The sequence below is a fragment of the Synchiropus splendidus genome, chromosome 12 (genome assembly GCF_027744825.2).
Source record: "Synchiropus splendidus isolate RoL2022-P1 chromosome 12, RoL_Sspl_1.0, whole genome shotgun sequence".
NCBI classification, from domain to species: Eukaryota; Metazoa; Chordata; class Actinopteri; order Syngnathiformes; family Callionymidae; genus Synchiropus; species Synchiropus splendidus.
In genome coordinates, this window is record NC_071345.1 from 20,418,025 (window position 1) to 20,436,394 (window position 18,370).

At 41.9% G+C, this 18,370-nt stretch overlaps 1 protein-coding gene across 1 annotated transcript in view; it reads right to left on the reverse strand.

Annotated features, from left to right (window-relative positions):
- Nucleotides 1-18,370, reverse strand: part of tgfb2 (transforming growth factor, beta 2) — a 30,895-nt gene that overhangs the window by 3,754 nt on the left and 8,771 nt on the right. The window contains exons 2-6 of the mRNA XM_053881074.1: nucleotides 6,278-6,441; nucleotides 3,283-3,415; nucleotides 2,285-2,395; nucleotides 1,468-1,642; nucleotides 907-1,060 (exon numbers count right to left, since the gene is read on the reverse strand). Of these exons, the coding sequence (XP_053737049.1) occupies nucleotides 907-1,060; nucleotides 1,468-1,642; nucleotides 2,285-2,395; nucleotides 3,283-3,415; nucleotides 6,278-6,441 (737 nt within the window). The remainder of the gene's footprint in view (nucleotides 1-906; nucleotides 1,061-1,467; nucleotides 1,643-2,284; nucleotides 2,396-3,282; nucleotides 3,416-6,277; nucleotides 6,442-18,370) is intronic.

The window sequence follows — 18,370 nt, forward strand, 5'->3', positions numbered from 1 at the left end:
AGACTCAGACAATAAGACTGACAGTGTAATATTTTAAATTGCCTTGGGGGTAGGATGCTGGTTAGGAGGGTCAGACAGATTTCTGATTATCTGATCCAACAGAAATGAGGATGGTGTCCTGGCCATGCAACAAGATTCTTCACCCTGTCAACCATGCTGGAGGGATCCAATCCCTTCATGACCAAAGTAAGAGTTGCGTCCAGGTTGTAAGACATGCTTCCTGCAAGGGTGCTTTTGTCAGGACCGTGTCATGTCACCAATCCTGTTTGTGCCTTTCATGGATGGGATGTTGGGGAGGAATGCCCACAGCTTGGCAGCCTGAGATTTTCATAGTTGCTCTTTGTAGATGATGTTTTCCAGTTGGCTATCATCAGCCTGTGACCTCTAGCCCACACTGGATAGGTACGGAACAGTGTATGAAGCCATGGTAATTAGGTTCAGTAGTTTGAGGTTGGGAACAAGTCCTTGGCCCAAGTGAAGGAGCTTTCATATCATGGCGGCTTGTTCGTGAGTGACAATGGTGCAACAGATCAGTTGGAAGTTGGATAGTCATGGCGTCACAACGTGGCGACAAAAAGTGAGCTGAACCAGAACAATTTTCTTCTGAGTTTTCTTTTTCTTCTGAGCAGTCTTTGTGCAACCCAAAAAGCATCATGACAAAAAAATCAGAACCAGAATACAACTGGCTAAAATGATCATAATCCCACGAGATGGAGGGATTACATCTCCACTCTGGCCAGGCACCATCTGGGGATCCTTACATATGTGTTGACATAGCAAGGGATAAAGGAGTCTTTGTCCTCCTGATGAAGATGCTGCCTCTACGACCCGAATAAGCCAGGTACAGTACGTGGTGACGAATGAAGAGTGAAGTCTGTAGAGATGACTGCATCACTGATCAAGCACCTTGGAATGTTGTGTGTCTGCACTCCACAGATAAGGACAAGCGCCAGCACAGAAGTTTGCCTCATAGCCCTTCGGCTCATGGATCCATCTCCAGCCCAAGTCTTTTCTAAAATCAATGTAGAGTGAACGCAGGCAGCAGTTGTCCTGCACATTTCTGCAATGAAATCAATGAAATGGAGGTGAGCACTGAGGGAAACAATTTCCATTACAAACTGAAATATTTTAGTGGTTCATAATGCATCAGTTTTTATTATCTCTCCCTCATGCACTCTGAACATCTGCCAGATGACCAAGTTCATATCTATGAACGACATCTAGGGTCCTGCAAAATGCAGCACTTTTTGATGGGTGGGTTATGCCATTTTATACCATAAATATTTAAAATAAAAAACAGTTTTGTGCAAACTGACACATACTGATGTGTTCAATAGGGGTCCAATATCACTCACCAATATCACAGAAGACACTCAAATAAGTACATCTCTTATTCTTTAGAAGTAGAGTCCAGACACTCATTCTGTGTGCAATAGAAAATAAAAAGGTTTGAGACTTCTTTATTACCGGGAGCAATAGGCAGCGTCCAGGGCTCTCTTGGCCCGGTGGGACTTGTGGTGGGACTGAGACTCCAGTCGATAGGAGGGAAGGAGCATAAGGAGAAGGTGAGGAGCACGAGTGCTATGCCGCTGCCTCTTGAATACCTTCAAGTCACCACCGTGGATGAAACTGTCATCAATACCTGGAAAGAGAATAATGATCCGGATGAGGGAACCAAACCTACCTGGTCTGTTGTTGCTGCATGTTAGCCACGTTCATGCTGGCGAATTCAGGGGCTAAATGGTCATGTGATGTACCAAATAATTTTATACGTTTAGTTTAGTTTCACTCTGCAATTAATTTCTTATGTAGAGAAAGCAATATACTGTATAATAATATTTTCCCAAACTTCATAAATAATAGCCATTAATATCCAAATCGTCATTTCAATATTAATCAAAATAATAGTGATTACCATATTTGCCATAACAATTTGACATCAACATGATGTCACTCTCCAGAGCAACTTAAACAACTTGGTCCTGAATAGGTGAATTCCAGGATTTGCTTTCAAGCGTGGTGTGTATTTAACATTTATTCAATACAGTTGTAGCATGCCACAATTCCCCCCACTATCCGCTAATGTGTTTGACTTTGAAGCACTGGTTTGTCCACAACTGGTTTTCCAGAAATCTTTGTGTCCAACCTCAGTGTGTTCTGTGTGTGTTGAGTATTGGGACTTGAGTACTTTTTAACCACCCAAGCAAGGTTTCACCAGCTATCGCACAACAAAGTATAATAACTATATAACTATAAGACTGAAGGCTGAAAAACAATAACTTGCCTGCAAAACGGGCCTCAAGCTCCTCGCTCTTGTTCGGGATGATGTAGTTATTTGAAGGGACAAAGGTGCAGCATGGGCAGTGAAGGCTGAGCTTGAATCCGTTGTTTCTGTCTGGAGAGAGAAAATGTGAGAACAACCTCAGCAATGAGCAACGAAGAGTTTAGAGAGCCACTCAGTTCCATCCACATTTGCCCCAACTTTTCAGTTTGGCATCCTGCTGGAATAACATTGGATCTTACTCCAGCTAGAGTCATGACCGGTGTTGCCAGTATTTCACTTTCCACTCTCAGTTCTTTTGCCTAATGCAGTGGTTCTTAAAGTGAACTATTCTACCCCAAAGGGGGCGCAACACAATAACGGAGGCGTGGAAGTTTGGAGGAGAAGATCTAATTTTTTTTTCAAAACAGACAAGTTGAAAAGGAGAAGGAGAGAGTCTCCGTACAATCACTGTTCAAGCATAAGGCTAGTTTGGAAGTCCCAAAGTCCCCTAAGTTCAAGAGACATCAGAGTCTCATTTGAGAGCCTGAGGGGCTATGAAATTAAGAGCTGTACCCGGAAGCTAGTTCTATGAAGCTCCATCTGGTTCCCATTAGCTATTAGAACCAGGCTGTTCCTGGGTCTGGCACCTCACCATCATGTGGCAAAGCAGGAGTCTTGCCGGAGGGACTGTCACTGATCATGCTGCATGTAACACAGGAAGCCCAAGTGTCATCAATGTGACTGCAAAAGCCACTGCTGTGAAGCACTTCAAGGTTTAAATCTGTGCACGGGAAGCAAGACTTACAATGCAAGAACCCAGAAATCTGTCCCTGGACCACCCAAAACAGTGATTATGCAGGTGAAACTGCCTGTTATAGAAGCATGAGTCCCACTTTCCAGCAGCACAAACCCAAGTTAATAATAGTCAAAGTCAAATAATGAAAAGGAGATTTGGAGCGGCGAACAGATCTAACTACAGAATGCATACAAATAGACATTCGAAGACGTAGGATGCTCACCTCTGTGATTAAGCCATTCACTGACTGCTTCCGTCACATCAAAAGACAACCACTCCCCCTCTGTCTGTGTCCGCACAACCTTGCTGTCAATATAGCGTTGTGTTGGAGATGCTGGGTCTTTGTGCACCAAGATCTATAGATGAAAAATCAGAGCAAGTTATTTAAGGACTCCTGTCCTGCTCCTGCCAGGGGGCATTTAAATGATGTTGAACACCAGTAGAGTATATTTCCAATATTCACCTCCCTACCTGACAATTAATATGACTGCCTGGAGACAGCAAATTAAACCCTCACAGTGAAGGTTTTCTGCATGATCCATATGTTACTATTTATTTGTAATCTCAGCAGTGGCGGGCCATCAGGGCCTGCAAATCCTTCTCTGCTGGCCTAAAATAACCAGAAATCATGAGCATATTTATGACAAAAATGGATTAAAATTTTAATGTATTTTCCCAAACTATATACTATATATAATATATATAATAATCATACTCATGTCGTAGTATATCCCAGTGTTGTTTCTCCAGGTTAGAGTTTTCATCCAATCAGAATTCAGCTAGCTTGTGTCGTCATGTCCAAGGCCTTCGGCAGCAACAGTGCAGGCGCAGGTGCCCTCAGAGAAACGGACACATATAGTGGATGGATAGTTGCGATAGCCAATCAGAACACGAGTTGGGGACAGCGAGGCATTTCCCCAGCATCTACACCGGTGAGATAACCGGGGGAGAAAGTTTGCCACTTCCAATCAGGCGGCCACCGCCGGCTTAGTGCTTGGTGAGTGCAAACGTTTGAGATATTTATTTTGTTCACGTTTAACATGTAACGGGTTGCACTGGCGCAGCAGTGTCATTCTACTCTGACATGTTTCTTGCGCCACTGTCGACAAACTGAGGCCGTCTGGTTGGAGTCTTTCTGATGCGAAACTGAGACTGTGCAAATGAGTGGACATATGAGCAGGACCACTGCTGTTTTTGCTGTCACCAATTCAGTGACTTTCAAAACATTCCACTCTATTTCTGTGTCACTTCTTGAATGGACTTAAACAATTAAATGTGATTAATTCATGTAAAATGCATGGCCCGCCACTGAATCTCAGGTATGGCAACTGGTTTGACACTGCTGCACTCACATTGACTTGAGTTTTCATCTGACTTTCTTTCTTGAGTGTTTCAGTTTCCACATAAACGTAAATCACAAACACACACAAAAACATCTCACGAGGATACAATGCATCAAAAATACATAACAGTAGCATGAACGGATGCTGGAGCTGTTTGGCAGCCATCTTAAAGTGTTGTGTTGAGGTAAGAACACAAGGCGCTCTTACAGCCTCGAACTTCACCTCACAGATTACTGTTAGTTAACTTCCCATCATGTGTGTCATCCTTAACACGGGGTAAGAGGCCAATATCTACAGTTATATCCCAAACACTCAGCATTACTTCTCATTGCCAAAAGAGGCTGGCCCCATTTGTGGATGAGGTGTAGCTATGTATAGGCATGAGGGAGTGAGTGCATGTGATTAGTGCTGGTGTTCTTGTGTCCCGTCCTCCCTCACACATTCACAAGTGCTGTGTTTGCGTGAGAAAAGTTCCCTGCTAGGAGCTGTGTTTAGCTCAGCTGTCATCTCCTTGTCTGAATGTAAACCCAGCATGGGAACTGGCGGGTGCAGAGTGGCTGAAAGACGGACCAACAGTCTGGAGCAATTACAGAGCAGAATGACTCTGCCTGCCGTCCAGCAGTGGATTAAACACTGGTGCCATGCCTCAGATGGCTCTCAGATTACTGTGCTATCTATCAAGATTTCCAAACACTATTTTTGTCTCCTGCTGACGGCTGTGCTCACACTTTGCCTGACAGAAGAAACAGCTGGATACAAGAAGACTTTGGCACAACAATACAAGGCTAATTTACTAAAGGGTTGCACACAAGTGCAAAATAAAGCACCAGAACTGTGTGTTCATGCTGATGGTTACTGTATGTGAACGTTCTGCCCCGGATGCCACTGCTGTAGTGAGGATGGACGATTGGCTGATGGCCTTTCCTAATGTCCATGCAAGGGTTTTTCAAACTAGGATTACACTAGAATGGAGTCTGGAGTTAAACGTTCAGTTTTGTTCGTGGAGCAGCAATGGGCACAAGCAACAAGGTGTTGTTTTTTTCACATTTGTTATGAGAAATATTTTGTTGAATATTGGATTCAACAATCCATCTTCTAGATGTGCTGTGTAAGATCTAGCATGCTGGGAGGGATTATTAAATTGGCTTCATATGTTTGGATCCATCCACTAAAGACACAATTGATGTGTTGCCTCCACTTTAAATTGTACAGTCAATATTTGCCCAGATGGCCATGGAATCTATGGTTTAACACCCTGTGAAAATTCTGGACCCACAAAATCAAATAACAAGCAAATGATCCTGCCTTTACAGGTGGCACTCAACCCTTCTTAAAATAATTCAAGGTTATGTTATAATGTATTGTGCTATAATTAAGTGCATATGTAGATCCGCCCTGAAGAGTATGGAACTGTTCAGCATGATAATAATGGACAATATGGTGCAAGTCTCAATTAAATATGTATCTATTTTCTTGGACTATATCTTCTTCAGACAAGATGACTGGGGACAGACTGTAGATTGCCAGCATTTGTATGAAACCATTGTTTTCAACTAAGAGGATGAAGTGTTTTGTGGGTTCACTGATGAGGTTGGTGCTCGAAAAGTGATCTAGACTAATGTAGCAAGTTCAATATGAGTCACCCAGTCCCCAGTGAACATGCAACAATCACAATGAATCTGTGCAAACATCAGCAGCTTAGCTGAGTATTTCATTAATAACTCATCAAGTATTAAGTTGTGTGCATATAACATACTGTACAATGCTTTAACTTTTTAATCAAAATGCACCATGATGAATGAAATCTGCCTGATACTGAGATCAGAATCCTTTTTTGACAGGAGGACCCGCATTGCCAGTTTGCATCTACGATACCTGGTACAGCTCGATGCGCTGCTCAGATACTCTGGCAACGGGGTTCTGGAGACGGAAAATTCTGAGCTCAGCCTTCACCAGGTTGGAAGCATTCTTCTCCATCGATGACACGTCGAAGGTTAGTCGTCTGAAGTAAGGGTTGAAGTGATTATGAGCGATGACATCTGGAAGAAGGAAGACAAAATGCAAGTTATGAGAGTTATGATGACCACCACCAGGCAGCAGCACACACTCAGTCAGCAAACCATCCTCACTCCAATGGCGCAATATATTGAGGTTGGGAAAGTGGTCTTTTGCGTCCGATTCTGACGCCCAAGGTAGCCTTCAGCGTTGCTGTTCCAGGAAGTCAGAAATCCCATACCTTACCGAATCAACCTCTGAACCACTTTTACGTGACTCCTCAGCGTCAGGATATAGGAACATGTGCTTCAATTGAAAGCCTAATGCATCAGCGACAACAACAGTCAACACAGGACACAAAAGTCCACTTTCCCAACATAAATATATTATGCCATTGGAGTGAGCATGTGTTAGGGTGGGAACAGGACCACATGACCATCATCAGACAAATGAAAAAAAGAAACCCTCCAGGTCAAGAGTCTGAAGTCAAGACGTTTTTGAGAAATTCGAACACACCTCATCTTTATAGGAAAACTAAAGCAATCTACAAATCAACAAAAGCACAAGCCATGACACAGAAGAACAACCAAGGAGGAAGAACATTTTCATTAATATTCCTATTCTTTCTCTTTCTTACTGATGACTAACTGTCCTAAGTATGTGATTCCTCCTTTTTAAATTCAAGTTTAAATACTAGCTTAGCATTGTGTATTGTATAAAGCTCCCCCCTGAGCATCATGGTCTTTCTGACATTAAGATGATAAAATGCTAAAAAGGCTACAGCGTCAACTCTGTAACAAGCAGAAGGGGGAGCTCCACTTTTAATCTGACTGAAGGTGCTGAGCTGGAGCCTCAACACTGGCTGCACCGAGGCAGAGTTATGCTGACACAGATTCACACTGAACCACAAATAGAAATGTGTAGACAACCATGAAACTCTCAACACTGACTGTAAGAGCACAATATTTAGAATCTAGCAATATTTATACCTTCGCTACGCAGTCATAGAGTTACAGAGAGGTATAACCATGCTCTTTGTTTTGAGTCAAAGAGGTAGCACTGAAGTACTGAGTCAGCAAAAGAGAGGAGCCAGATGAGGACTTTCACGTCCCGTCCAAGGTTATAGCTTTAAAACAATGACTTGCAGCCAGACATTTGTTGAGGACACCCAGCATTTGATGACAGAACACCTGTGAGGCGCAGACTTGTGACGTGACGCTTTTACACAACACTCCCCTTGCTTCTTCAACGCTTGCTTCTTATGGCAAAGAAGTAGTGTTAAGATTGAACCTGCAGTTAATGCTAGTCATTTTGCACTCTGATGGAACAAAGTGCAAACAACAATGGATGGGACAACCATTGTTATAGTGTGAAAGGTTGTTTTAAAACTTTATATTTCCATTTTTATTGCTTAAAATGTGGTGTGAAAGGTACATACTGTCATGATTCACTTACGTTTTGTCTGATACTTCTGTTTTGTGTTTCTCCCTTTTCTGCTGGTTAATAGCATACGGCTGGAGTTAATCTTCGAAACATCAGAAAGATCTTTTAAGCACTTGGACTCCAGCAATGTGTGCCAGATTGACTCTGTTTGTTCTTTGGCTAATTGGCTCTCTTCGTATGTCTTCGCTATCGCTCACTCCTTTCATTATTTTATTATCCTTTGACTTTCCCTGGTGCCTGAGTTAATGTTCCTTCCTTCGTCTGTTTTCCGCGTATTTCCTGTTTTTTCCTACCCTGTATTTCCTCTCTCCCGTGAGTTCGAATCGACGACCGCATGTGTGATTTTGTTATTGCTGTTCATTGTGTTTTGTTTCTTTGTTTACAGATTTACGTTTGTTTGATCTCCTAGTTCGGTGACGCTTTCCGTTTTGGACTTTTTGAGTATTTTATTTTGTTGTATTATATTAAATATGGCATCATCTTGCCTCATCAAGAGTTCCTCATCAACTCGGGTTCTGCTCCGCTCATAACACATACGTTTAGGTTGCAATGGTCTTGTAGTCTCAGAGTGTCATGACATCATGACTAGTCGACTCATGGACCTGTCTGCGCCTAATTTAATTGTCGATTTCCAGCCTGAACGCACACAAAGAACATGCACTCGAGATTGGAGTAGTAAATGGACAGAAATTCATTTGAGAGACATAAAATTCTAAACAATAAAGAACCAAGTCCTCCCCACAGCTGATGAAGAGTCTAGCACCATCAGGAAGAGCAAGATGAAGAAACATTCTTGAATAAATTGAACATTAAGACAACTGAACGCTGTTCAAACACATCAGATTTTTTTAATATTTCAGATGTAATGCCCCAAGTGGTGGAGTTTAAGTATCTCGGGGTCTTGTTCTCGAGTGAGGGAAAAGGGGAGCGTGAGATTGATAGACGGGTTGGTGCAGCGGCAGCAGTGATGCGGTCGCTGTATCGGACCGTCGTGGTGAAGAGAGCTGAGTCACAAGACGAAGCTCTCGATTTACCGATCGATCTACGTTCCCACCCTCACCTATGGTCACGAGCTTTGGGTAGTGACCGAAAGGATGAGATCGCGGATACAAGCGGCTGAGATGAGTTTCCTCCGCAGGGTGGCTGGGCGCACCCTTAGAGATAGGGTGAGGAGTTCGGTCATCCGGGAGGAGCTCGGGGTGGAGCCGCTGCTCCTCCACATCGAGAGGAACCAGTTGAGGTGGCTCGGGCATCTGATCCGGATGCCCCCTGGACGTCTCCCTGGGGAGGTGTTCCGGGCATGTCCTACCGGGAGGAGACCCTGGTGAAGATCCAGGACTCGCTGGAGAGATTATGTCTCCGGTCTGGCCTGGAAACGCCTCGGGATCCCCCGGGAGGAGCTGGAGGAGGTTTGTGCGGACCGGGAAGTTTGGGCTTCCCTGCTCCGAATGCTGCCTCTGCGACCCAACCCCGGATAAGCGGTAGAAGAAGGTGAAGGTGAGGTTGTAATTAACGAGAAGCTAGGATACAATGCAGATTCTAACCAGTTTGAAAAACTTATTTTTCTAATCACATTTCTAATGTGTGCAACAGAAAGTCATGAATCGGAATATTGCAGCAGAAATTAATCCTCAATGTCAAATTCACCAACCAAATGCAGGCCTATAGTTGTTCAGATTTATTTCTGGTGCTACACCCAGGAGAGGACAAGCCATAAGGTTTCTTATGTTTTTTCTTTAGCACTTCTGCAACCAAACCAGATTGATGATTCAAGTGACGTGACTGTGGGATCTCTTATTCCACACATTTTTCAAAATGCATTTGAGAGTCAGTCAGAGTCATCCCCACATCTTTCTTCTTCTTACAACATATTTCCACGTTTGGAAATTCTTCCCAGTGTGGAAAAATGGAAAGTCAGTTGGCTACTTGAGTCTACCTAAAACCCAATTCTGAAGAGACACAAGTCTGCTTCTTTGTTTACAGCCAGATTGTGTTTGCAATACACTGAGTACACTGCTCTTATTCACTTAATGACCAGTCTTGGTTGAATGGAAGATCTACCAACAGCAAAAGGAGGTGCAGGGAATCGGTCCACAGAAATGTACAAACAAAAATATGGGAAATAAATATGAAAAAATAAAAATAACGGGGTAAGTCAGTTACCAGGGAGAGTGTTGGCAGATTCATGCAATTCTGGATGTCCAATAAATGTTATCATTTAGTAGTAGTCAGTAGTAGATGTAGTTTTGAACAGCAAAGTACTTGTGTTCATGAAACAGATAAGTGTAAATCATATGTTATTTATGAGATGTATACTCGCTTAAACTTCAGACAATATCTGACATACCGTGTGACCCTTACAACTGCACCATGGGAGCAAATCGTTTTTGAGTTGAAAAGTTAAAACCGCATCTGTCATATATCTGTGCCATTTGGACTTTTTTGTCACTGCAGGAAAGGCATCCTGAATTATTATTATAACTGCATTTGCATCTTCATATCGCGCTCAGTGTCAGAGACTTGCGTGACCAAAAACAATTGCCACGTTTACTTTGGGTTGTGGCAATAACACTGAGCCGGCCCTAAGCTATGGAGGTGTCTGGTCGCCCTCCTGCATTCTGAACATGACGGCCTAAATGTCCGATCATCAGTGCCTGTATAATGCCCTACTCGTAGTGTCATCACACTGGTTTCCATGAAAAAAGTGTTACCGCATGGTAATTTCACCGAATATGAATAATTTGCAGATTCTCAACCCTTTTGCAGCTGTACCTTTGCCGCCATTGTTTACTGGCATAATCTTGAGGTTATCCACACCTCACGAGTCGCCACACTCACGGCATGGAAACGCGCTGTGACTGATGGGACGTCTGGCGCTGATGACAGGAGGAAACTGCAGATAAGTTCCAAACTTTAAATAATCGTGAGCAAAACAAACTCTCCCACTCCCCCGTGACGTCCAGCCCCCAGGAGCGCAAGGATGGGTGTCATGCAGCTAATTCTATGTATTTAAGTAAGTGGCAAACTTCTGCATCTCACGATCGATTCGATAAACACGCGGCTCACTTGCTGTATTGCATACATGAACATAACGAGAACGTGACAGCACGGCACGCTCTCCAGCTCAGTGCTCTTTTACAACCGACAATGGCGTGACAGGTGTGGAGAGTGTGGTGGACTTTGGTTCACAATCGGAGTTTAAAACTGATTTTTAATACAAGGAACCTTTGATAATGACACTGGTTGACTCTAAGTCTCTGGATCCGTGTTTATTTTATTAGATGGAGTGGTCCCAATAGGTTTTCTGATGGGAGTGTCTGAATTGGTTCATATCAACACATGGTGGTCTCCCGCTGCTCTGGTCCCCCGCTGGGAAACACCGCAGTGAAAACAGTTGGATATTCAATGGACCTCCGCTCCTCCATTAGTGTTCACTGATCGCGAACACACTCTCACAGGCAGCGCTAATGCTACGACCCATCAGTTAGGGACCATCAACATATTCTAAAACGGTCAAAGTCTTAGTGAAATCTTCAAGGCTATGAAAAACAACCATTTTAGGTGAGAGAATTGTGAAAAGGTTTTTCATCACACAAGACATAGGACTGACAGTTTGTATAATGATTTTGAGAGAATATGACTACATGATAATTTACTCACATTATTTCAAATATTTCTTCAAAAGCATCTAGGAAATGTATCGAGACGGGTCCATAGTCAACGTAAACCCCTAAATAAAACTGGCAGAGCAGTCTGTCAGACACGTCCGGGTTCTACCAGAGACATGAAACATTGAATTTCTCATCTCTGCACTTAGTTAACTATTACATTTAAACATAAACAAATAATGATGTTGGAGTCAAACTCAATGAATAAGTTTTACCATAAAACAGTTTCATGAGAGACTGTAGTGTCCAACACATGGAATAGAATGAAAATGTATTTATTGTGATAATTAACTTTATCGCCAAAATATTTACTATTAAACATTTATTATTTAAACATTTATCATAATCATCTTTTAGTCCATATCGCCCCTTCCCTAATGCTAGTAAACCACTGTCCAAGAGACTCCTGCATCTGAGTTCATCTCTGTAAACGATTATTTGACTCTGACTTTGATAAAAAGTTACTTTTGTACAATATAAATAGATGTTTATTTTTACAGTCTCCATATTTATAATGTCCTCTATTGATTACTGAAAAGTGCATGGATAATTTTGTCAATTCAAATGTAAATAAAAACTGAGATTTTTTTTCCAGATTGACGACTTTTATACATTGTCTTGTTATTATCAACTTCCAATCATCATCAAATTGTTTGCTGAAGAAAAGTCATTTCAAGTCAAAATTTACCAGATGTTTGAATAATTTTGCGTTTCATTGCATATACAGCGGATGAGCGGTGGATCAGGTCAGAAACTATCATGTTACCATGGTACAGTTGTAGTTAGAAATCACACAATATGAGCAAATTAAAATACCAGTCATAGTCATAAGAAAGTTGTACACATCCTCACTGACTATTCAGTTACGATGTCCACCACCACTTGCAAGGCAAGTGGTTCATGATAAATGTATGAATTTAAAACTGCAGACAACAATAACAGAGGACAAGTTCCTGCATTGATAGATTCAGCTGTCAAAGGTCTCGACCGTGCTGCTAGACAACTGAGCACAGGGTCAGATAGTAGTTGTTCCCGCAGTAACACTCCCAACACTCTAAAGTGGTGCAGTCTGCAGCTGACCAAACTCAGCCCGGCTTCCAGAAGGAGGGGCTTTAGACTCAGGCTCCTGCATTACACACTCACAAGAAGCTGGAGGTCACTGTATGAAAGGGTCGTTGTGCACATGCAATGGACAAACATCTGCCTCAGCAAGACTGTGTGAACTCAAACAGTTTCATATGGAACAGTTTTAGGAGAGTGTGGCAGGATAGTCAGTGGTGGAGCGGACAATTGAGACCACGGAGAGATAATCGAAAATTACTTCGTAGTTTATTTTGTCTTTATGTTTAAAAAATGTCTGTAATCCACATCCAAATAAAAAATCTAACTTGAAGTCAGCTTGGTTAAACCTTCAGAGAGTATCCTGCCCAGGCTTCCCAGGACACTTCAACCACCTTTCCTGGGTCAGGCCTCTGCCTCTAGTGAAGAGTGGAGGCCTAATACAGCCAGGCCAGCGGCAGCCCCACCCTCTGGGCAACTCTATCCCCCATAAATGCTTCAATCAACTAATAATCCACTTAATAGATCCAGAAGAATAACAGAATGAACAAAGACAGATTTCAGTGCAAGAAAAGACTGGTTTACGGATCAGTATATGCTGACAAATTACACTCATTAAACAGGCATTAACTGGCAATTGCTGGAAAAATAATAGGGTCATGTTTTTTTTCCTTTTTCAACAAAGCAAAGTAATGAAATACATGTTTTTGCTTTGACAGCTGTGGTGTTGTCATGTCATTTATGAGGAGATATACTGTGAATTAAAATAAATAATATATATGTGTGTGTGTGTATACATATATCTCTCTCTCTCTCTCTCTATCTATCTATCTATCTATCTATCTATCTATATATATATATATAAAACCAATGTTGAAACTATATAATCATTAAAGGGACACAAAAAAAAACAAAGTGAGATGGAACAAATATTTTGAATACGTACGGACGGAATTGAGAGATCAACGAAAGAGAGGATTTTTTGTTGTTGATGGTCAATTTACTTGTAGCTCATAGATTTGATGGTTGTTTAATGATTTGTGGTTACATATTGTAATATGTTGAATGTATGATTATGATTTATGTACTGTTGATTTATTTATTAAGCGGATGTGTCAACACACCGTTTGAACTCTGGCTACATTCAGGAATCATTTCTCCACACTCCTTCCTCAAGTCCCACTGAACTGTTTGAATGTATTTGATAACTGGAAATGATGCAGGAAACTTTATTTTGTATCAAACTTCATACAAATATGAAACTCAAGAGAGTGTGTGCAGTCATATATATTATAAAAACACATGCACTCTTTTTCATACATACAGTAGGTCCATGCCACATATTGATAAGATTGAGAGAAGATTCTGGGATTCATGGAACCACCCATACACAGAGCCATATCTGCGCAGATAAAGCCAAGGCACATGCTCATCCATAGACCCCTGCCCACTATTTCAGGACCAGACAGGAGTGTGTGTCAGCTACAAACTTGGCTCCAACCACAAACCAAACAAAGGTGTAAAAGGTGTGAGAAGCCAGATTTGTAGAGAGGTAATTGTCTGGTAGGAAATCAGCCGCAACCACTATTGCAGATGTGCTGATGTTTGAAAATCCTGCCTGGCAATGACATCACTACAATGCAACTGCAGTACCGCTTTTACTGATGCACCTTCTCTGTCTGTCTGTTGTCTTGCCGTTATTAAGAAGATGAATGTGGACCATTTCAGATGACAAGTTAGAATGGTAACAGAGATGAGACTGCAATTGTTGGGAGTGACTCGAGCAAAAACTATTTGACCTAGTTCTTTGGATTTTACTTTTTCATGAGTCAGAGATTGAGCTAGGCCAAGTGTGCCAGGGAAGGCAGTGACTAAGTTTGAATTGAGTCACTGAATATCCCAAAAAAATGATGACACAACTCTGGTGAAATGGTTTGTGTGACTGGGAGGAGTATTAATGGCTGACATAACATTTGCTGAATAGTTTTGTGACCTAAATAAACACATGCAAGTTCAGAAGAAAAGTGCAGTTCTCATTTTAGTTGAGAAAATATTGCCTTTTATACCCTCACGTCCGGCCGGAATGCGCGACTTGAGTTCCACAATCAACAGGCTTCTCTTCATTTCTTTCTGAATTTTTCCACGAAAAAACGGCAAACACCATCGTGTTCATGTCCACTTCCATGATGTGTGTGTGTAGTTCCGATGTTTCCACTTCCTTTTAATACGTTTGATCACATGAGATTTCATCTTTAAAAAGAGATCATTTTTCTGACAGCGTGGCAGCTCTCATTTAAGCAGTGGCAGTGCGCCACGCTAGTTTATATGTGGTGGAGACCCTGGGAAAAATGAACAGGATCTCAGAGTACTAGTAGTACTGGTTGTTTCCTTTAAAAACATGATCAACCACAAAGAGAAAAGAGACCAGAAACCTGCTCTTCTGGGGCAATGAGAGGAGGGGTCTTTCAGAATGCCTCTTTTAGATAAACCCCTCATGCAGCTTAGAAAGAATAGGATGCTACACAGGCTACACAGCACTAACACTGTTTTGAGATTTGGTGCGCGGTGCACCAGCTGGGAAGACTTTGTTCTGGATCGTTAAAGTGGTCAGACAAGGCAAAGCCAGATGAGATTTTCCCATTAGCTATTAGCATATTGTTGCACTTTCTGTCACAATAAATATTTGTTACAATGAAGGCAAATATCAATACTTTACAACTTTACAACTTACATAGTGGGGTTACCCAGCATTTTTAGTTGTTCAAATTTAAAAAACGTTGAATCTCCCGTTCACAAACTTATCCTAGTGTGTCTGTTCGCTCGGAATCTTAGGTTTGCAAAGAAATACATCAGCCAGTGGAAGACATGAACCTGCTCCGCCTTTCGCTTTTAAACACCGGCCCTGCAAATGGCTACCATTGCTCCTCCGGAGCAAGTTTGAGAACTAATCAAGATCACAGAGTAATAGAGTTTATATAATGAAATCATGCCAAAATTAAGATCAACATATGCATGCATATACAAGTCATGGGAATATGCAGTCATGAGAAGAGTGTGGCAGTCAATAACAGCACGTTTCCTTCATGATCGAAGTTTAACAGACGGACATCAACAAACAAACACTGCAGAGAGCTGGTGACAGTGTTGTAAACAAACTTTGCAGTTGGCCTCAAATGCATTGTGTTTTCCCGCTGTGACATCATCTTATCATGTCCTGTTGCTATCTGGGTAAAATCACGTTGATGGCATCTCGGCTTCTGGAAACATGAAGACTAACAAAGCTGTTAAATGTCTCTCTACTGTGTGGTGCACAAGAGATGATAGCAATATATGCACTCAACATTAAATGGGAGAGCCATTGATAGTCATTTTTATGATGTTATTAATGTTCATGCACTTTAACTTGTTCAGCTGTACATTACTTATATTTACAAGACTTGAGGCAGTGGGGCAAATACAAATACATGTTTCTTTGAGCTCAATTTTCTGTGCATTTATTCAATGTACATTTTACATTGAATAAATGCATCATGATTTTTCTGTTTCAGTCAAATACAGTATGTATCATGATATATCCTTGATCAGTTTTGTCACAATATATCAGATATATTGTATTGGGATATTATGGTTATTGTGGGCCAAAAACAAAGTCAGAAGTTGTGTTACGGTTTTGATGAAGGCACCTTTCCGGCAAGACCAGTAACAATAAAGTGGCTTGGACTGTGACACCAGGAAAGAGGGTGAAATGATGATTACGGGCGGGGCAGGTAAGGGCAGAGAGCCTCAGGCTCTCCAGGCAAGAGTAAATGAAAGAAGGAAGACATGAGGAATGGGTCCTGCAGTACACTTCTGTGTCTGGGAGGAGAAGAAAAGCAACGTTCCTACTCATCTGTGGAGTCATGTCTGCCAGCAACAAATTGAAAACAACTCGAGTAATAATCCTGAGCAACTAAAAATACTGTGAGGGCCCGTCAACGATGACCAGTCAGACTCCATGTGCAGCAACCAATAAACCATACATACACAAGATAAGTGAACACATGATCAACCAATAAAATACAGTAGACACTGCACTTGTGATCCCATTCTTTCTGAACATATGGCAACATGAAACAGTTAGTTGCCATTGTTTATTTCCTCCATAGAGTATTCAAGTGCTTTGACCTAGAGAGACATGACCATGCAGAGTTTCTGCTACATAGAAATGAGCGTGGCGCATCTCGCCTTCAGACAGAGGAAATCTCACGGGATAAGTCGTATTTAAACGGAGTGGAAACATCGAAACCAACAGATAACACATAACACATCATGGATGTGGACATGAAGATGACAGTTTTTGCTTTTTTTATTCATGGAAAAATCACAATGTCCGCTGCATACGTCTGGCCTGACATAGAGAGAGACGGACCGCGTGAGGACGATTATAAATTAGAGAGATATTTACAGTAGTGATCATGATTAAAAACTAGTGTTTATATTGTCACCAATTCAGTAAATGACAAAACGTCCCCCCGCTGCTTAATTGGCTATGTTTTTTCGGATGAGTTCAAATTTTTAAAATGTATGTTAACAGGGTACGTACGACTGAAGAACTCACAGCGCCACCCACTTCACAGAGGTGGCATTACTCAATAATCCAGTTATCACTCTGCTGCATGTTAAAGTTCTGCAACTCAGCCACTCTGCCTAGTCTCTGCATGCAAATGTGGTCAATGCTGGCAGCACCAACAAACCATTCATTCAAACATCAAATATGCGAGTGTTTAGGGCAAAACTAGTTGACAACCTTGTTACATGGAACTCCTCTCCTATTATTCCCTCTGTGCCCTAATGCTTTTACCTCTATTTGAAATCCTTATCTCGGTCTGTTCATTCATTGCACTGCTGAATTAAACTGACTGGCATTTAGATGAACTTTCATTGTGGTATTCATTCTTTAAATAGATTGCCTGACCGGGCCACGGAGGTGGCACACTCCCACGCTCAACTGCAGGCACATAACTCTTGTACCATAGTGTGCGCACACAAAAAGAAGCAGCAAGGCAGACAAGCCTTTCCTCATAACATTGAATGACACACACAGTTTTGACCGCAGCTCCTGTTGTATACACCTCAGACTGAAAGAGCCAGAAACACCATCCCAACACTGATGTGATTAACACACCAAACATCGTCTTCTGCTCAAGACTATCATCAGATCAATACAGCTACTTCGCCAAAAAAAAAACTACAATATAGAGCCTTGCTAGTCCAAAAACCCAGTCTCCTTTCTCTCTCTGTTATGCAATGTTGCTTGGCCACAGTGCTACACGGCAGCAGTGTCCAGGTCTTGCATAAGTGAAGTGAGAGTGGGCTCCCAACAACAACCCTGCGGTGAAGTCCTTCACTCCGGCAAATACCCAGAGGTCTTAAAATTTTTCAACAAGCAGCTGCGTCCTCTCTGCCGCTGATTGCTTCATACCAGGTAAGAGGATTTCAGCTATGTGCTTGAGTCTCAGCTTAAGAAACTATTACAAAAACAACAACTGCACACAACAGGAACAGAAGACATGCTGGCAAGTAATAATGTCTGATGTGACAATCATGACAGGCATTCGATGGTGGCGGGTTCTCAAAGTCACATCAACTCCTCTATAATCGACTTATCTGAGGTCTCTTTGAGAGAGAGGTATCCTAAGGAAACGACTCCACTTTACCCTTCCAAGACTCCCAGCTTGCCAAATCTTGTAACACATTGTAAAACACTGTCACATGTTGAAATCACAAACACACTTCAAAGGAAGCTTGGGTTGTCATACTAATG